Source organism: Monodelphis domestica, chromosome 7 (genome assembly GCF_027887165.1).
Source record: "Monodelphis domestica isolate mMonDom1 chromosome 7, mMonDom1.pri, whole genome shotgun sequence".
Lineage (NCBI taxonomy): Eukaryota > Metazoa > Chordata > Mammalia > Didelphimorphia > Didelphidae > Monodelphis > Monodelphis domestica.
The window spans coordinates 60593372-60614881 of record NC_077233.1 but is presented as its reverse complement, the minus strand read 5'-3'; the positions used below and the strand labels follow the sequence as shown (position 1 = coordinate 60614881).

At 38.4% G+C, this 21510-nt stretch overlaps 1 protein-coding gene across 6 annotated transcripts in view; it reads right to left on the bottom strand.

The window, feature by feature from the left end:
- CHCHD6 (coiled-coil-helix-coiled-coil-helix domain containing 6) overlaps positions 1–21510 on the bottom strand; it is a 313964-nt gene that overhangs the window by 158857 nt on the left and 133597 nt on the right. For 4 of the 6 annotated variants that reach the window (XM_007500305.3, XM_056804730.1, XM_007500303.2 and 1 more), the window contains exons 5-6: positions 18983–19003; positions 5613–5696 (exon numbers count right to left, since the gene is read on the bottom strand). In XM_007500305.3, the coding sequence (XP_007500367.2) occupies positions 5613–5696; positions 18983–19003 (105 nt within the window). The remainder of the gene's footprint in view (positions 1–5612; positions 5697–18982; positions 19004–21510) is intronic. The other 2 variants (XM_001377356.5, XM_056804729.1) reach the window with 1 other exon arrangement.

Genomic DNA, 21510 nt, shown 5'->3' with positions numbered 1-21510 from the left:
CCTATCTCTACCTTCTTCATTTTCAATAAAGACTCATGCCTACTTGGACTGAGAGGATGGTAGTTCCACGTTATACCACCTCTCAACTTTCTGTTTCTATACCTCAGACTCTTTCTCTCCTCTCAACTTCTTTTCTTAATCTAAAAGGAGAGGGCTCATTCCTTCCTTTTCAAAGGTCCTTATCACCTTCCATCTAGATGAACATAACAACCTCCCAACTCAGCCTCTCCCCATTTCCACACAAATCTGTGCACTACGACTTACAGAATAATATTGAGAAGATCTTGATTATTTTCCTGCTCTAAAACTTTCATGGTAGAACTAGAAATCACGTTTTCTGATGCCAAGATTTAAAGCTTTTCCCATTGTAATTTAAAGTAACTCCTTCTGAGGCCAGACAAACAACCTGTTTAAAAGGTGATAATCATAGACAGAAGCCAGAAGTGAACTGGCTGAAGAGTTCATGTGGACAATGTGACTTATAGCTCCTCCTCTATTTTTCCCGATTCCTGATTAAATTCCAGATTAAAGGGCAGCAGAGTAGGGGTCACATACCCTATTCTCTTCCATGCTGGTATTTTGGAAAAGAGACTTCAGTCCCATTAATGAAAGAAGAGTATTGGGGACTCTCAGAGCTACATCTTGCTGGGGCTAGAATAGAAACTCAAGGCACAATTAGAGACTTGTAAAATGAAAATGGCTTCATTTCCTGCTGACATGGTCAAGGCACTACAGAAGAAATATTAAGTTCTCAATGGCATGTAAGGGATAGATTGTTTTGTATAGGGTGATTTTCCACTGCTAGATATAGGGACACATCAAACAAGGAGTCCTACCAAGTATTAATGGCGAATCACCATGAAGTTCACTATCCCAACTGGGGCAGAGGATTTCACTACTTCCAAAGAACAAGAAATCACAACCGCATTATGTTGTCTTTAATTATACAATCTATTTGTGGGGGAAGGAAGGGAATGCCCAATATGATACAAGATGACAGTGGCAATTTTTTCTTTGAAAGAGAAAAGACCTAGACTTCTCTCTATATAAATACAGCATTCCTTCCATTGGCTAGACTTGTAGGATGAATACCATTTTCAAATCTAGTCCAATCCCTAACTTGATATGGAATACTGAGGATACAATTACTTACTCTGAATCTCATTTTTCCCCCCTCTGGTGAAATGGAACAGGAATCTTTATTCTTCTAGTTATGATTGTGATATGATTCTGAAAACTATGAAGCCCTAGAACAATTTTTAAAATGTGAATCACGCATCCAAAGATACTTCAAATTTATTTAAAGCATCAATTCAGTATCAAATCAGAAGAAAGGCACTGTGCTAGGACTAAGGGAACTACAAAGATAAATGAGCCATAGCTTACAGTCTAATTTGGAGGTTGGGTATAAAGGAGGTATACAGAGAAGTAGAGCATGAGGCAGAGGGTGGGTAGGTGCACAAGAGGTGAACACAATGCATTGTGAGAAGTCCATTTGGCTTTCCTCTGCTTCCCTCAGTATCCAAGATTCCTGTTTCCTGGACTGCATGGCATGTGGACTGTGCCATCTGGAACCTAACCTAAGCACCTTCCTGCTATAGGACTAAAATAGGACCACCTTTGCAAGGGCATAGACTAAGAAAAAGTCCCAAGGAATAAGAAGAAAGGGGAAAATGAAGGTGACTTTGTCTTTAGGAAATATACTTTGAGAGTGATTTAGTAGACTTTATCCTGAATTGCCATTCAATAGTGCCAAGTTCAAGCCCAAACTGTTACAAATTAGCTGAGTAAACAAAATGTGAATTCTTATCTGGGTCTCAGTTTCCCAGTTCCCTATGGAACAATTATTGCTGTAAAATGAGTTTTTAAAGAAAAAATTCTGTCTCCTCCCCATTATCTAATTTCTTCTTTGTTATTATCACATAGCAAGAGGAAGAACCAATAACTAATATTTTGTTTTTATTACTTCCTTGGGGGATGGGAAGAGGAGAGAGGGAAATCAGAGAAGCATTCCAGCTAGTCCATTTCCAAAGAGGACATCTTGGTAGCTATTTTATTTCAACTTGCAAACTGAAATAACCCACCCTTCCTCCTAACCACTCTATTCCTAACAAGGGACCTACCATCACCTCTGACACTTTCTGACTCAAAATATAGGTGCTATCTTTCTCTCTTCCCTCCTTTCATTTCCGATTGGTTGCCAACCCCTCTCAATTTTACCATAGGAATGTCTAATATACACTCCTCTCCTCTGAGACTACTACCACCTTGATGCAGGCTGTCATCACCTCATACCTGAGATATTACTATAGTCTATGGAGTGTATGGGGTGCTCAGGGAGGAGTAATATCTTTGGCATGGAGGGCTTGTCGTGCCCTCCGAGGGCAGCTCTCCAGCCTCTGACCCTCACCTGACACCCAGCTCTCACTTGTGGCTCCCAGTAGCTGCTAGCATGCGGCAGTGGCCACACCCCAGACAACGGCTTTGACAGGCCGGCTAAACCTTGTGAGGGTAGCCATCGGGTCGACGTCGACCCCTGGTGAACCAGGGCTTTGCTCACCCAGCATGTGAAGACTGCTTCGGCGGAACAGGCGGAAGAAACCAATAAGAAGGTTCAACGGCTGAGAGGGCGACGCAGCAAAGCACTATGGAGTGCTTAGGGCATGTTGGAGCACAAAGGACAACATGGCCATCCAATGCAGCTGAGGAAGTCTCCAGATGTAACAACTTTTCGTGCCACTGGATCCAGGCTTCCAACGCCGAGAGAGTGGGACTGTCTCTGTGCATCGACTTTTCCACTTAAATCTTCATGCACAAGTGTCTTTGTGCACAAAAACACACAAAGACAATTGTCATCCTCGGTTACCGAGAGACTACTACTACTATAGTCTACAGGTTGGCCTCCCTGCCTCGTCTCTCCTTTCTCAAGTCCATCCTGTATTCAGCTATCAAACTGATACTCCTTAAGCACAATTTTAACCACATCACCTCCATATTCAAGCAAATCTTGTGGCTCCCTATTACCTTCAGGTTCAAATAAAAAATTCACTGTTAGGCTCTTAAAACCCTTCAAAACCCAATCACTTCCATGTATTCTTTAGTCTAATGACAATGGCCTTCTTACCATTCCTTGAACAAGACATTCCGTCTATCTTCTGAATCATTCATTTTCAGTTCCCCATGTCAGAAACTTTCCTCTTCCTTAACTCTGCCTTCTGGTTTCCATTTTTGCAGGCATTTTTCATTTTAGTGCCTTCTCTCTAAGATAATCTTCTACTCATACTATCTATGCCTTGCTTCTTCTTAGTTGTTTGAAATTTGTCTCCCCCATTAGAATGAACTTTTTGAGAGTAGGGACTGGTTTTTTGCCTTAATTGTATTCCCAGCAGTTGATACAGTGAACCTAATAGGTGCTTTCTAAGCATTTGTTGACTGACTAATTGCAAACACTCCCTCCTCCTATAAATTCCTACCACTTCTACATCCTTTTCCACAATTCTCCTTCCTACCAGCTCCACTATTACCTAAGAAAAAGGGCAGGAAGCCATTGAAATGGCACAGTTGCAACTCCCAAGTTTCTTTAAGACGTTTCCTACCCAATCTCTTTAACTAGGGGAGAAAAAAAAGGCTGTAAGAAAAAAGCTTGATTGGAAGGTCCTAGATCTCTGGAAACTGAAAATGCCAAGGTCTGGAAGTATTCAACACATGAAAGCTGAATTATACAAAAGCAATAGCTAATAAAAAAAAATTGGATGTTTCATTTTCCATCTTTCCAGCCATTATAGGAATAAAATTATCCATGGAAAAGATCGAACCCCTTTTAAAAAACTAATACAATTAAGCCTTATTACAGCACTTTTCTCCTTCTTTCCCATGTTTCCAGTAATCCCCTCTATCTTCCTTACCAATCTCTGCTTTTCAGAATATTTTGGAGGTATTTTTTAATTTTATTACCAGCAAAATTCTAGTGTTTAAGAGTCAGAAAAGAGATAGTGGTTTTGCACCTCCTTGTAGCAGCACTTAATATCTTTTCACAATCTTGTGGAAAATCCTCATTAAAAAAGTCTGTATCTGCATATGTAAGGAGTTTGGATGTCTCTTTATGATTACTAAGGGGAAGAAAAGATGATAAAGTCAAGTTCTTCTGGTACATTTTTTCCTTTTCAGCAAGACAAAGCATTTTTCATTCTTTATAAGGGCAAGCATTAAAGAGGAAAGAAAAAGCCAGCAAGACAGAGTCCCACTAGAAAGCAATTTTTTATAGGAGAAAAATGCAAGGGGGCCTAGCTCCTTCCTGCTCTAGATAGACACACATCCCAGTGCTTTTAGGAGCCAAAACTGGAGAGAGAAACACAAGAGAGGCACAGCAGGAAACTGAAGAATTGCACACATAACAAAAAAAAATTCTGTGCTTATGAACATATGGGCAACTGTGATAATTAGAGCTATGGCTGGTGGTTTTGTCCCCCCCCCCCACTTTTTCAGGCTTTCAATTCACAATCCCTATCATTTATAAGCTACATTCGAACCTGAGCATAGAGTTCTGCTTAATGAAAAGATAAGCATTTTTAAAGGGTCAATGATATGGAGAAGCAGTGCAGAGTCTATATACCATTCTCCAGTTCTATGTAATGTTAATGTATTAATGTGATCCTCAGTATTTTGTTAACATCATATTTGTTATCATATTTGCTACCCCTGCCCCACTGAAAATGAGAAGTCACGGTGATAAAATATACAGTCAAGGAAATAGCTTGTTTGCTATCCACATAGCTGCTCAAGCCAGGTTTCTTTGTGGCTCCAAACTCCTTTGGGAATCAGACCTACTAAACATACTGTCAAATGGCGTCTTATAGTTCAAATCATGACAGTTCTTTCTCAGCCACTATTCTGCAGCAAACTAGGCTTTGTTACCTCTGGCATGAGGTGCAAACATTTCATTTAGGTCCTTCCACATGCTGCCAATTTTTTTTTTAAAGCATTTGTTTTGGGAAATCCATCATGATCAACAACTAAACCAAAAAGGGGGTGATGAATAAGTCACTAAATGGGTTTTAGAAATCATTTCTAGTTTTTAAAAAGGCTTGATGTCTCTTTAAAAAGCATTCATTTCAAAGCCTTGTCCAAACGAAGCAGACACTGTGGATCAGTGGTGCACTTTGATCTCCCTGACTCCCAGGAGAAAATTAATAATACAACTTCAATGTATTTGTATAGCAAGACTTCACATTATTATTTTTTTCTCCAACTCAGCTTCTTAACTAAACGGAGAAAGGTAAATTGGCTCTCAGCACCGCCCTGTGGTGAGAGAGGAATTTTTAAAAAGTTAAATGATAGTGGAACTGCATTCAATAAAAATGGTTCAATTAAAAACCAATTACCTTCCTGAATGCAACTTGCTAAAGGGTTCAGTTTGTAGAGCTGGTTGATGTGAAGGGAGGAAGGAAACAGGTAAGCTGGTTCTAGGGAAACAGAAGTGCCAGGTAAGGGATGGGCCTGATGACTCGAAGTGTCAGCATAATGCTTACTGCTTCTTTGGAACACTAATCCATGTGATTACTAGTAAGCTGTTAGAACTTGGCCCTGGAAATCAAAATGAAGACAGGACTTACCTTTCTTTCAATGCGACCCAATTGCTCCCTATAGAAAATGTCACGGCGTCTTAGCTCTGCCTCTACACCTTCCAGTTCCTTGGCCTAGTTGAAAAAGAGCAAAACATACATCAGTATCCAGAAATGGTAACAAAGAAGAGTTAGTATTTGAAGATGAGACCTGGCTAGAAATTTCTATTTAAAGTTTGAAAAATGGAATTTAAAATGCCATATTTCAAGTTACAGTCCTATAAAGGATGGGAGGGCAATGCTTCCCTCATGATTACTTTCTTTTGTTTTAACCAATTCCTCAATTAAAATTTCATTAAGTCTTTTTTAAGCTTTAGGACTTGAAAATTGACTCTACTCTATTAGAAATAGAATCCTAGGGGGCATCTGGGTAGCTCAGTGGATTGAGAGCCAGGCCTAGAGATGGGAGGTCCTAGGTTCAAATCTGACCTCAGACACTTCCCAGCTGTGTGACCCTGAGCAAGTCACTTGACCCCCATTGACTAGCCCTTACCACTCTTCTGCCTTGGAGCCAATACATAGTATTGATTCTAAGATAGAAAGTAAGGGTTAAAAAAAAAAAAAAGAAATAGAATCCTAGAACCTCATAGTTAGAAGTGACCTCAGAGATCATCCCACACTAAACCTGGGCAGGAATTCCTTTCTTCCACATCCCTTCCTCCCAAACCCTTGACAGATGATCATCATCTCCAGTTCTGAAAAATAGCATGATTATCTGGACGATGACAATTCATGGTTACTGCACACACACTTTTATTATTCATTCATAATTTAAAACCCTGGCTTCAGGGCTTTACAGAATGAGGTACTTCTTACCTTCTCCTCCCAATTATTTACCCTCCTAAAAGGCTTTAGGTCTATGATAACTAAGCATTCTAAACTGGGGTCAAGCCTTCAGTGCTCTGAGAACTTCAGAAAACGATCTCCTTTTTCAAGTTCACGTATCTAAAACAGTGGTTCTCAACCTTTCTAATGCCGTGACCCCACAATACAGTTCCTCATGTTGCAGTGACCCCAAACCAAAAAATTATTTTGGTAGCTACTTCAAAACTATAATATTGCTACAGTTATGATTCAGAATGTAAATACCAGATATGCATTATGTATTCTCATTGCTACAAATTGAGAGATTGAGAACCGCTGGCCTAAAGCAACCTATTTGGGGACTAAATATCAATTTGTAAAATACCAAGTAGGAGACACTAGCCAAAAAATACATGTGTAGGGGGCAGGTGGGTGGCTCAGTGGGTTGAGGGCCAGCCCTAGAGATGAGAGGTCCTAGATTCGAATCTGAACTCAGACACTTCCTAGCTTTGTGACCCTGGGCAAGTCACTTAACCCCCATTGACTAGCCCTTACCACTCTTCTGCCTTGGAACCAATATGCATTAGGGGTTAAAAAAAAAGTGTAAAAATATGTGTATAATGAATAGGGAGGTGGGTATGTGGCAATGCTATTATCTTCTAAATGAGGTGAATGGACTCCTCTGGACAATCACCAGTGAGATTTAATGATAAAGAGTGCTGACCTGTTTGTTAAGAATACAGCACTGGCAGAATGGCATTTGAAAGAAAAGAAAGTATTGCTCAAAAGAGAAAGCATCATTGTAGCATGGTAACAGGATGGAACCTAGGAACTGAATTCTAATGTCTGTGCTAACTGTGGAGGGAACAGGTAACCTGGATTTAAGCAAGCTGCTTACTTGCCTCATTTTGGGGGTTTTGTTTGTTTGTTTTACCAACAGAATGGGAAGAATGCTACTAGCCTGCTACCTTTGGCAGTTGTGGAAGACCTAAAATGTGTTGAAAGGGTCTCTGGAGAATCTCTAGAAAGCAACACTGCAGAAAAGAGAAATCAAGACAGTCACACCCTCAGAATCCTGGAGGTCAGGCAGGATTTCTCCTAGGCATTGTCAGGGTACTCTGAAGAGGCTGTTTCACAAGAATGTAAGCATGGCTAATCTATACTGAGGCATCTTAGTGGCTGAGCACTTAACTATTAGTGATCTCTGGTGTAATCAGCAGAGAAGCTGGTCCAATACAATTAAGCAGCCAGGACCAAAATATCCCCCATGCTTCTAGACCTGTCATTTTCTGGCTCAACACTAACAGTCAAGAAAGAAAATAACATTTGAAAGTCAAATTACTCTGAGCCTCCTCTGCCTCTACTGATGAGAGAGGTTGGGGCAGATGGAGCTTTCAAACTGAAGAGTAGGATGGCAAAAAATATATACAATGAGGCATCTTAGATGCTAGGTGGCCTCTCAATAACTTAAAACAGCTAATGGTTACAATGGTAGAACTCAGTCCTGACATTTGGAACAAAGTCTCAGAGCCATCTGCAACTTTCTCAAGGGAGAGATATTGTTCACACGTCTGGAAGAAGAAATGAGGTTTGTCTTTACTTCCACATTCTAAAGCACTCCTGTCTCACTTCAATACACAATATAATGAACCAGGAGATCCTAAATCTGTATCTTTCATAGATTCACTTACACTTCACATCTTTTCTCAGTAACAAGGGAATTAATATGAAAGTACAGTTAAGTCTAAATTATCTGTGGCCTAATGGAAAGAAATATGGAAGCAGGAGTCAGAACTTAGTTCTATAACCCTTTTTGCCACTAATCATGTAAACTTTAGCGAAGTCCAGGGTATCAATGATGAAGACTGTTACACACTCCCTGATAGAAAGGAGATGGACTCAACAAGGAGAATGAGGTTTATATTTCTGGAGACTATAGGAATTTGTTTGGCTTGTTCTGCATTTTTTTAAACTCTTACCTTCCATCTTAGAATCATTACTGTGTATTGGTTCCAAAAGAGTGATAAGGGCTAAGCAGTGGGGCTTAAGTGACTTCAGGGTCACAGAGATAGGAGGTACCTGAAGTGTATATTTGTTACAAAGGTTTTATTTTATTTTCCAGTGAGAACAGTTAGGAATGAGAAAATAAATGATTGTTAATTTTTAAAAATTAAGTTTAATGAAAAAATAGGTTCCTTATCTGCAAAAACGGAAGACCTATTCATATTTGCACTTGCATACTCCTCTCTCTCTTTCATACATGCACATAGACCCAGAGCACTATATGAAAAAAAGCTTTGAAAAAACCAGAAATGTCATACACATACAAGGTACCAACATGAATATTATGAATTGTCTATAATTATGCTTTTAGGACACTTCACCCAATGAGGAAATGTTTATAATAGAAAAAGCATTGGACTTGGATGGAATGAGACTTGGATTCACATGGTGGCTATCATTTATTTGCCAATTTCACTGTGGGTAACACATAACTATTCTGAGCCTTAGTTTTCACATCTATAATATAGAGATAATATTTATGTTACTATGAGAATTGAAATAGGATGACTATAAAGCACTTTAGAAAACTTTAAAGCATAACAGAATTATTATTTATTATGATTATGAAGAAATAAAGGGAGGGGAAAAAGTACTAGTAATAGTGAATTAGTTATATTCAGGGAAATAATTTCTAAAATGATTCTATCAATTATGAATGATTTTTAAAGCTTTCACCTCAAAAACTATAGATTTTGTAACTGTTCCTCCCTTCTCCTATGTTTCTTCTCCTTAATGCTGTATGTAGACTTTCACTCATTTCATATCTATACATCAAGTAAGAACTGCCTTATAGATGTTTCCTTTAGTGCTCTCTTATTTTAACTCTGATTCCTATCTAGACCAAAGTATCATTCCATGGCCCTGAAAAATACCTTTAATACCCATCTCCCCTTCCCTTGAGAACTCAGATATCTCTTTGGGAAAACTTCTGCCCAGTGATTCTTGCAATCAAAAACTATGTTCTCTTTCATATTCTACAAATAAACTCAGATTGTTCATCTATGTCTTCTTAGTTACCCATTTGTAAAATGAAAAATTATATTCCCTATTCTCTGCTTCACTTGGATATTGTGAAGACAAATGAAATGTCTATTCAGCACTTGGATTTCCTTGAAAGAAGAGTGCTAAATAAACATCAAAAATGAATCCCAATTGCTGGATGCAATACTCAGAGGAGGCCAAAAAGTTATAGAAGATCAACTGAGTTATACAATGGGTAGTTCACATGAGCAACTAATGTTGGCAACAACAAATATTAGGACCAGCAGAGGAGCCACTCAGGGTACAGCTGGTTAACAGTGATAAAAAGCTGCAGCAACACCATTCAACAATTCCCAATATTGAATCCATAGATGCCAGCCTGAGGAGAAGAAAATCAAAGCAGAGAGCCAAATACTGGTCCCTGACCAACAATGTAGCTTCCAAAGAGATGGATGCAGATAAACAACAACAAACCCTGAGAAGGTCCCTTAGCCAGGAAGAACTTGTGCCTCATTCTCTGCTATCTTCAGTCTGTCCTCTGAGTCAGTGGCTTGTGAACTCATTACAGAGAAGTTGTGTATTTATCAGTTGGTATCCCTGCTACTACAGGATTTGGTGCACATTTCTTAAGTGTCATTGATGTCTCACAGAACTTTAAAAAAATTCTTTTTAAAGCCCATCTGCTGAAATATTATAGGCTTTCTCTACAGTCTCCATTTTTTTATTATCATGGACAACTATATTAAAAGAACCTCATGCGGAAGGCTTTTGCCCACTCTTGCTGCTTTGTTCCTAGTCCCAAGTCACTGCCTACAATTTTAGGACCTCCTAAATAAACCATGTTGATAGATGTGGTGGTTATGTCAAAAAGGACAGAGAATTCAGGTATGGGAGAACACAGAAGCAGATGGCTTCCAAGGCAACTGAGATCCTATGTGTCCCTAGCAATAAAAAGGAAAAGAAAAAGAGAAAGTAGACAATGTGAAATCCAAATAGCATAATTAAGCTTTTTATTTGTTTAGCACCTTATTCTAGAGCTCGAATCTCTTTTTAGATTTCATTACCCATAAACAATTCCAAGAAATTGGTAAAGAAGCAATAGTTATCCCTTATTTATAAATTTGGAAATCAAGGTAGATAGAAGAAACATTCCTAATACATGAGGTTTTAATCTGGGGCTTGTGACCCTTTTTTAGATATTGTGATAAATGTACTTTATACAATTGGATTTCTTTATAATTCTGTATATTTTATTATATTTTTATTTATTTATTTATTTGGGTTTTTTTAAACCCATACCTTCCAACTTGGAATCAAAGTAGTTCCAAGGCAGAAGAGTGGTAAGGGCTGGGCAATGGAGGTTAAGTGACTTTCCCAGGGTCACACAGCTAGGAAGTATCTAAGTCCAAATTTGAACCCAGGACATTCTGTTTTTGGGCTTGATTCTCAATCCATTGAGCCAACTAGCTGCCCCCTCTGCATGACCATAATAACAACAAAAACAATGAAAATCATATGATTATATCAATAGATGAGAAAAAGCTTTTGAAGAATAACAATACCCACTCCCATTAAAAAGCTTTAGAAACCTGAGAAATAAATGGAGCTTTCTTTAATATGTTAAGTTATATATATCTAAAAACAAGAGACATCATTATTTGAAATGGAGATAAGCTAGAAGTCTTCCCAGTTAGATCAGGGTAAAGCAAAGATGCTCATTATCACTATTATTATTCAAAATTGTGCAAAAAAGTAAGTTATAACAATAACAGGGAAAGAAATCAAGTGGAAATGTAAAGATAAAGATGAAACAATTATCATTTCTTGTAGATGAGATGATGAGAGAGTCAACTAAAAAACTAATTAAAACAATTCACAATTTCTTTTTTTTTTAAATATATTTTATTTGATCATTTCCAAGCATTATTCGTTAAAGACATAGATCATTTTCTTTTCCTCCCCCCCCCCCACCCCCCATAGCCGACGCGTAAGTCCACTGGGCATTAGATGTTTTCTTGATTTGAACCCATTGCTTTGTTGATAGTATTTGCATTAGAGTGTTCATTTAGAGTCTATCCTCTGTCATGTCCCCTCAACCTCTGTATTCAGGCAGTTGCTTTTTCTCGGTGTTTCCACTCCCATAGTTTATCCTTTGCTTATGAATGGTGTTTTTTTCTCCTGGGTCCCTGCAAGTTGTTCAGGGACATTACACCGCCACTAATGGAGAAGTCCATTACGTTCGATTATACCACAGTGTGTTTGTCTCTGTGTACAATGTTCTCCTGGTTCTGCTCCTCTCGCTCTGCATCACTTCCTGGAGGTTGTTCCAGTCTCCATGGAACTTCTCCACTTTATTATTCCTTTTAGCACAATAGTACTCCATCACCAACATATGCCACAGTTTGTTCAGCCATTCCCCAATTGATGGGCATCCCCTCATTTTCCAGTTTTGGGCCACCACAAAGAGCGCAGCTATGAATATTTTTGTACAAGTCTTTGTGTCCATTATCTCTTTGGGGTACAGACCCAGCAGTGCTATGGCTGGGTCAAAGGGTAGATATTCTTTTAGCACCCTTTGGGCATAGTTCCAAATTGCCCTCCAGAATGGTTGGATCAGTTCACAGCTCCACCAGCAATGAACAATTCACAATTTCAACAAAGTTGCAGGACATAAAATAGACCCTCCAAATCACCAGCATTTCTATAAATTACTAACACAATGTATAAGGAAGAGATAAAAAGAGTGATTCCATTTAAAATAACTACAGATAGCATAAAATACTTGGGGATCTACCTGTCAACACACATAACTACAAATAATTCTCACTTTTCTTAGGTGAAACATTCTATACACCTATAAGTGATTTTTAATGTAATATGAATTGTGCCCACAGAAACTGGGATGGAAAGGAGGAAGGGGGCTAACACAGAGCTGAAGGACATATTGAAGCTGGGAAAGTAAAAATGGAGATTTGAACCCCGGACTTCAATTCCCAGAAATCCTTGGGCACTTTCCAGAATACTTTGTAACCCCACCTGAATTCCCACAGAAATTGTATTTAGGCTGACTCTCTGCCTACTTTGGGTCTCTCTCCCTGCTTCCACTTCCAAGCACACGCATCTCTCAAGATGTAGTGTAAGTGAAATTGAATGGGCCTTTCGGCCCTCCTAGCCACGTGCTTTCTATATTTGCATTTTCTTTATTTCTTAATCTTTAATAAACCTCAAAAAATAGAATACTTTTAGCAGAGAAACTAATTTTAACTACTAAAGTTTATGGCGACCACTAGACTGGATGAGGACTTCTCAAATTTTTAGGCCTAGATAATGATTTCTAAGCCATGTTTCTCCAAAATGCTTTTTTAGAAAACCATCTTGATCAGCTCCTGCCAGCAGTCATCTACTTCAGACGTTCTTGATTCAATATCTCTCACCCGGTCCCAGCCCTTCCAGCCCAGCTACTGTTGTCTGTAATCTGGACCTGTTTGATTCAGATTGCTCACCTAGTCCTGGCCCTTCCCACCCCGGCTGCCCACTCCAGCTCTGGCTCCTGCTCCTGGTGTCTCTCTTGCTTACCTGGCCCAGCTGATCCCGGCCCAGCAACCCTGGCCTCAGAGCAGATCACTCATCACCCCAGGCCCAAGACTCACTTCTACAAGCTGGTAAAAAATGGGGGTGTTTTTTCCATAGACTACAATTAGCCTCCATGTAGATTGGGGGCAGGAGATCACAGGGAGGGAAAAAGAAGGAAAGAAAGAAGAGACTCTTCCAAACAGGAACTTAAAGCATGGCTACTTTAAAAGGATATCTTTTGACTGTATTGATTCTTTCATTTATTTCACCTGCATGCCAGGGGAAAAATTCCACTCCCTACAACTCTTTAGCCAAATTTGAGATTCCTCACTATGGGGAAGCAGCTGAGAAGTTCAGTGAGTTGAGAGCCGGGCCTAGAGACGGGAGGTCTTTGGTTGAATTCTAGCCTCAGACACTTCCTGGCAGTGTGGCCCTGGACAGGTCATTTAATCCCCAAGGAACTTTAAAGAGACTGGAGGTTTTATTTTTAAGGCATTTCAGACTCTGTGTTTTATAAAAATCTCTGTATTCTATTGCATTTGCTGATTGTTTTAAGGTTTAACTTTGTGATTCATTTGTGATGCATTCAATACTATTCTGTTACACTGGATTATTTTAATGTACTGGGTTTTATTCTGTAGCTTTTCCCCTGTAACTATACTGAACAAACATTATTGAGTAAGCCCATATAAAAAAACAGCTTTTCTATTTTTGACTTTGTAAATTGTCACATAGAGAATAGATGGACTCCATCAGAAAAGTGCTACAACAACCTTTGGAAACTTTAATGAGCTAAATATCTCAAATTGATTTTAAGGGTTCTTTAGACATGATTTTTTGAATTTTTCTTAACAATCTCTGTCATTTTGCCTGCCCCTACAATGAGGTAAAGCCCATTTTAGTAGCTGAAGTGAAATACAATTATAAACCCCAACTTCTGCATTTATAAAAATGTGAATGGAAGCTGCGCAGTTAATCCCATGGCATGTACCCCTAGAAGGCTCCCCCCCCAAAAAAGGGAGCATCTCACATTTATACTCTTCAGCTCATTTTACTTCCACCAGAATGATATCTATCTAGATTTCTTGATGATGTCCAAAACCCAAAATAAGTTTTACTTCGTTTAAAAATATATTTACCAAGCTTGAAAGATTTGCTATGTTTGTAAAAACTGTGACAAATATCCATCAGTTCATAGACTTTTAAAAATGCCATACAGCAACTCATGTAAAAATGATAGTGTGTTTGTCTGCTATTGTAATTAATTAGGTTATTGAGAATTTGGGGGATTCTGATTCCTACATATTTATACTACTGTTCTTTAAAAATGAAAAATGTTACCTTTTTTGAATTCATTTGCTTGCACTCACAGTGGTTCATGGCCAGATATGAAGAGGAAATGGATCTCATTTTTGGTGAGAAAGCCTAGTATTCTATATTTTCTTAGCTGACACAGTGTGTCAATGATTATAAGCTACATTTTTGAATTTTTAAAACTCTTATTATATTTTTCTTGCATGTGCAATATACTATTTCAGTTTTTAATTTTTTCTCTCCTTTTTATATTTGAAGCACATGTCACCAGTATTAAGATTTTCTTTAACTTTTTTTATTTTGCAGCACTGTAAGTTTAAAATACATTTGCTATAATGTCAATGCATGCCCCAAAAGCTTGAGACTATAAAAATGATACCATTAATTGTTTTAAAAAATTATGGGACTTTGCTTAATGATTCTGTCTGATTTCAGGAAAAGATATACACAAAAGAGCCATTGCATAGGGCCAAAGATAAACCAATCCAGGACAGATTGATGCACTTCTAAACCAATACAAAAAACTTGAACCTAGTGTGAAGACTCAAGGTTGCTATGCTCAACATACATTAAGACATAGGCCTTCCTTGTGTCCACACTCACTCACTCTGAAAATACTTACAGACGAGTATCCCAAAGTTGGCTCCCACTGGGCTCCTATAATCTAGTCCCTTTTCTGTCTTTCATAGTATGGCAAACTTTCTGTAGTCCTGGCTAGAGACTGGGTAAATGCATCATTGCTTAGATCATTTTAATTGGGCCCTGATTCAAAGACCTGTTATAGATTTACTTTTCCTTTACTTAGAATTTTTACACATAAGACTTTGATAGACTATGTTTTCATCCAGAAATTTTCTTTTTTATTTGGATTTTTCTGATGTCTTTTTAATATCTCTTGCCAATTGATTCATATACCTCATAACTCAGCCATCCATCCCTAAGTGGTTTTTCAATCATCCTCTTCATGGGGAAATGTAAAAATATTATTATTTTAAATTGCAAAGTTTAAATTCCTTTTGAGAAGAATTTTAGGTTAAGAAAGATGGTACCTCTCTGAATCCAGAAACTGAACTATTTGGAGAAAACACCATGAAGATGCCTCCAGACCACAAGCTGCACGAGAAGATCAAGAATGAACTTTGGGTGTGACTGATTGAACATTTATTTGTATGTATACTTTCATGCCAAAGGGGACTGCCCCCTAACTGGCTTTTTGTCAATGTCTCTATCAATTATGGTTTTTGTTCTTTTTTCCTCACCCTCAAATTATTGTAATCCTTAAGTTGATTATGTTTTCATGATCCTTTTGGGGAAAATCTTTTCCCAAACAATCAAACAGAGATATGTAAAAATGGAGATTTGAACCCCGGACTTCAATTCCCAGAAATCCTTGGGCACTTCCCAAAATGCTTTGTAACCTCACCTGAATTCCCACCTGGGCTGAGAACAGAAATTGTAATTAGGCTGACTCTCCACCTACTTTGGGTCTCTCTCTCCCTGCTTCCACTTCCAAGCACACGCATCTCTCAAGATGTAGTGTAAGTGAAATTGAATGGGCCTTTCGGCCCTCCTGGCCATGTGCTTTCTATATTCGTATTTTCTTTATTTCTTAATCTTTAATAAACCTCATAAAATATAATTTTTAGGAGAGAAACTAATTTTAACTGCTACAGGACAGAGAAGAAAGAGCAGGATGATGAACTCATAGGATGTGGCCAACCACATGGAAACTTGGCTAAAATTGATAGGAAGAACATATGGGGGTAGACACATGGGAGTCAGACCTGTACACAGATAGGATAGGATTGGCAACAAGCTGGGCACAGAAACAGACTCACTATACTGGAGTGTTGAGGGATGAAGACTCTGGGGCTGGACATGGATTGAATGGGCAAAAGTGGGACAAAGTTTTCCTCTTTTGGTGGAGATCTCAAGCCAAGCCATGACCCTGTGGTAGCAGCAGGCACCTGTTTTTTTGCTTTCATTTAAAGGATTATTTTAAGGGATTATTATTGTTGTTGTTGTTGTTGTTGTTGTTATTATTATTATTATTTAGGGGAGTGGGAAGCCATGGAGTGCTGAGCCGAGGAGAAGGAAGACGAAGACAGACAGATAGAACAAGAGCATAGTATTGTATGGTAAACAGATTTTTTTTTAGAATGAGAATTTCTCAGAATTCTTTACAGAAAATTGATTTTTCATAATATGAATATAGACAAAACAAGAACAATCTATATATGAACCCAATCACAAAACATTCTTCAGACAAATACAGATTTAAATAATTGGGGAAATATTAATTGCTCATGAGTAGGCCAAGCCAATATAATAAAAATGACAATATTACTGAAATTAATTTACTTATTCAGTGTCATACCAATTAGAATACCAAATGATTACTTTATAAAGCTAGAAAAAATAAGAAATTAATCTAGAGGAACAAAAGATTAAAAATATCAAAAGAATTAATGAAAAAAGAGGAGCAGTACCAGATTTCATGCTATATAAAAATCATAATCATCAAAACAATTTGGAATTGGATAATAGAGAGGCTGAGCAGTAGTAATGATTAGGTACATAAAATATGGAAGCAAATGAACACAGAAGCCTAGTTTTTTATGAACCCAAAGAGCTCAGCTTTTGGGACACTTACTTGACAAATACTATTAAGAAAAGTCTAGCAGAAACTACATATAGACCAACATCTCATATGGCACCCTCCAAATGAGGGCACAATGTAAACATAATCAATATATGGGCAATTTTATTACATAAAATTTAAAAGGTCTGCACAAACCAAATTAAGGCAGGTAAAACTAGAAGCAGGAAATTGAGGGAAAAAATCTTTTCAGCAAGTTTCTCGGATAAAGTCTCATTTCTAAGATAGAGAACTGATTCAAATTTATACGAATAAGAACGATCCCTTAAATGATAATTGGTTAAAGGATAGGAATAAGTAGTTTTCAGAAGAAGAAATCCAAGGTATCTGATCAACATAAATACTAACCACTGGGCTCAGAGTACAGATCAAAGAACATGGAGGGGATTTTTGGACATGGCTAATAAGGAATTTCTTTTGTTTAATCATACATGTCTGTAATGCCCTAAAGATCTGGGCTTGGCTCTGTACTGTTCAACATTAGTATCAATAATTTGGATAAAGGCATAGATGGTACAGTAGATACTTAAATACTTGTTGATTGGTGGATCAGATTTGCAGATGACCTAAAACTAGGAAAAAAAGTTAAAGCACTGGATGCACAGAATGGATTCAAAGAGATCTCTCCTTACAGATTAGACTCCTGAGCTAAATCTAAGGTGAAATTCTATAGGAATAAATATGAACATCTATCTGCACTTGGATACAAAACATAAACTTCATAAACACAAGATAGAAAAGATGTGATTTAACAGTCATTCTGGAAAAAAAAAACAACTGGGAGTTTCAATAAGAATCATAGGTGTGATGTGGAAGCCAAAAAACTAGTGTGAACTTGGGCTGTATTAAGAGAAGCATATCTTCAATGAACTGTCCTCATCAGAATGGAATACTACTTTCAGTTCTGGGTGCCACAATTTAAGAAGAACATTAATAAAGTGGAAACATTTCAGGAAAGGGCAAACAGAATGGTGAAGAACCTTGAATTCATGGCATGTGAGTACTGGTTGGAGGAACTAGGCATATTTCTTCTGAAGAAAAAGACTCATGAGGGATATAATAGCTATCTTCAAATATCTGAAGGATTATCCTGTGGCTAGGTGGCAAAGTAGATGTGTGCTCAGTCTGGAGTCAGGAAGACCCATCTTCATGAGTTCAAATCTGGCCACAGACACTTATTAGTTGTGTGACCCTGGGCAAACCACTTAGCTTTATTTGTTTTAGTTCCTCTATAAAACGTGCTGGAGAGGGAAATGGCAAACCATTTCAGGATCTTTTCCAAGAAAACCCCAAATGGGGTCACAAAGAGTCAAATACTCCTGAATTGATGAAATGACAACACTATGTGGAATATGGATTGTTTGTTTGGTATGGCTGGTAGAATCAGGAGCAATGGGGTAGAAGTTGCTGAGAAGCAAATTTCAACTTGATGTCAGGGGAAAAAAGGTCCTAATATTGGAAGGAGCTTCTTTGAGTGACAGTGGATTTTCCTTCATTGGACATCCTCAAATAGAGACTGAAAGACTGACATTCTGTTGGGCATATTATACTGGGTACCCCTTCCTCTAAGGCTAGAACTAAATAGCCACAAAGGTCTTCTACTGCCCTCAGATCCTGTGATTCCAGTGCTCTACTAACCCTTATACTTATTTCCTGAAAGCAGCATTGGAAAGATATCTGCCTTATGGATAGGCATATTTCCTGTCCTTTCTCACAGCAAACTTTTCAATGTTCCTATAGACACAAGACATATAAGTTTTGGTTTTATTATCTGTAAGCTATACAAAGGCACCATGGAAAAACCTTTATGGGAAAAATAAGATACAATTTGCTAGCTGAATACCTTCTAAAAAGTAATGATAGAAAATAAAAACCTGCATCTGTGTGAGGCAGGAACCTTCTTTAGGAACAGAGTAACAACATGTCACTTGAAATAACCAAGACAGAGGAGAAAAGCAAAACTTACCCATACATCCAAATCTGCATGCTGGAAATAAATCAGGGGGAGGGGAGAGAGAGAGAGAGGGAGGGAGAGGGAGAGGGAGAGGGAGAGAGAGAGAGAGAGAGAGGGAGAGGGAGAGGGAGAGGGAGAGGGAGAGGGAGAGGGAGAGGGAGAGGGAGAGGGAGAGGGAGAGGGAGAGGGAGAGGGAGAGGGAGAGGGAGAGGGAGAGGGAGAGGGAGAGGGAGAGGGAGAGGGAGAGGGAGAGGGAGAGGGAGAGGGAGAGGGAGAGGGAGAGAGAGAGAGAGAGAGAGAGGGAGAGAGAGAGAGAGAGAGAGAGAGAGAGAGAGAGAGAGATTAGTAATTTACCTCTGCCACCTGGTTCATCTCCTAATATCTAATTCAGAGACATTTCTTTCAAATGACATGCACTTCCATAGTTCAGCTCTGCTTCCCCCATTGATCCTTGCATGAGAACCAAAGCTGTTGTGCTAGCTCAGGAAGGGCAGGAAAAAGAGGAAACGGGCACGCATGCTTGTTGTGGAGCTCAGATAGGCAGGAGGCAACCAGGGTCAAGAGCTCTCAGATGCAGATGTCCACGTGTGTGGAGAATGATTTCTGCCTTGGCCTCATGTTGAATTTTAACCAGTGTGTCTGGGCTTGCTGGGAAAGACATAAACGGCTCCCCCCAATATACTGGAAGAAGCAGTCCTAAAACAAGGTGTAATAATAAGGCTCCTGTGTGCTAATCAGAATCCTATCATGGCAATCCACCAATATTGACCATTATGTATCTCAATACCTCAAGGATCTGTGATTTTATCACTTGTCCTTTGATGCAGAGATCAGGACCCCTATAACTTCATAGTTGAGAGATGCTTGACTGAAACAGATATTACCTTTAGCCAAAAAAATGAATGATATGTATCTCTTAACTCTGTTAGACTGGCCCTTTAAAAATAAATGTAGAGACCATAACCAGGCTAGATGTACAAGAATTACTACCATACTGAGTAAGGTCCACAGTCTACCTGATCCTATATTATTCTTCCTGCAGGCTTGAAAATACCATAGAAGGATATGGCTGTCTTTTTTGACATCAATTTTATTAGCAGTAACCCTAGCTTCCTTGAGTATTCATTTGTTGCTGTCATTTATAAATGTAACAACAAAAAGAGCTCTCTAAATTTGTAGTAAAAAAGCCCTAGGTTCAAATTCTAGCCCTATCTCTGATTATCTGTGTGATTTCAGGAACTTTATTTTCTTTATTAGTAAAAAGAAGTTTGGTTAGATCATTGTTTCTCAAATTTTCCCACAGTAATAAAACTCCTAATTTTATTACATACAACATAAAGTTCTCCACAAACTTGGGAGTGTTGTGGAGTTTCTTGTAGCACATTTTGAGAAACACTAGTATAGATGACCTCCCTCCAAAGTCCTTTCCAGCTTTAATAGCCATAATCCTATGACCTTCAGTGGTTCTGAATACATTTCTATTTCTTCACTGTTCTACCTCTTTGGGTAACTAGTACCATATGTTGATTACCCGTTGTGTCAAGTAACTTTTAAAAATTTATCTTAAGCTTACTTTATTATACAAAATATTGTCTTGTTCACTAATTGTTTCATGAATTAGGAAGACCTGAGTTCAAATCCACCATCAGACACTTAGTAGCTATGTATGATTCAGATTTCTGTTTCAGTTTGTTCATTTGTAATAAGAGGATAATAATATCCCCTCTTTCCAGGGTTGTTGTGAGGATCCAATGACATAATGTTTGCAAAGGGGAATATCAGTACAAAGTCATGGAAATAGTAAATGGGTGTACTGTTTGTGAGCTACAGAGAGAAGGCCAATTTGTCTAGATCATAAGGTTCAAGAGGGGCAGTAATATCCAATAAGCCTGGAAGGATAGGTTAGGACTAGGTTGCATAAGACCTTAAAAACTAAATAAAAGAGTTAAGATTTTATCCTAGTGGCAATAAGAAGCCACTGCAGTTGGCTGTGTAGCAGAGTCCCATGGTTAGATATGCATTTAAGGAAAATTGCTTTGACAGTTAGCAGTATATAAGATGGACTAGAGCAGGGAGAGACAAGAAGTGGAAAGACAAATTAGGAGGCTGTCACAATAATGTTGTGAGAGGTAATGAAGGCCTGAATGAAAAATGTAAAGTTAGCTATGTCAATGGAGAAAAGGAATCAGATGGGAAGAATGCTGTCACAACTGACTGATTGGATATGTGGAGTAAGGTAGTATGAAGAATTGAGAAGACTGTTATGATTATAAACCTGAGACATTGGAAGGATGATGGTGTCTTCAAAAGTACTAGGAAAGTTTGATGTGGGGTAATTCTGGTGCAAAGATGATGAGTTTAGTTTTAAACATGGTCATCGAGTTTGAAAAATCCAATAGGTAACTGGTGATGTGGAACTCAAGGTCATGATAAAGACTAGAGTTGCATATATAGATTTGAGAGTCATATGCATTAAAATTGTAGTTAAACCCATGGAATAGTGAGACAGTACAGAGAGAGAGAAGAGGTGTGATAAGGAT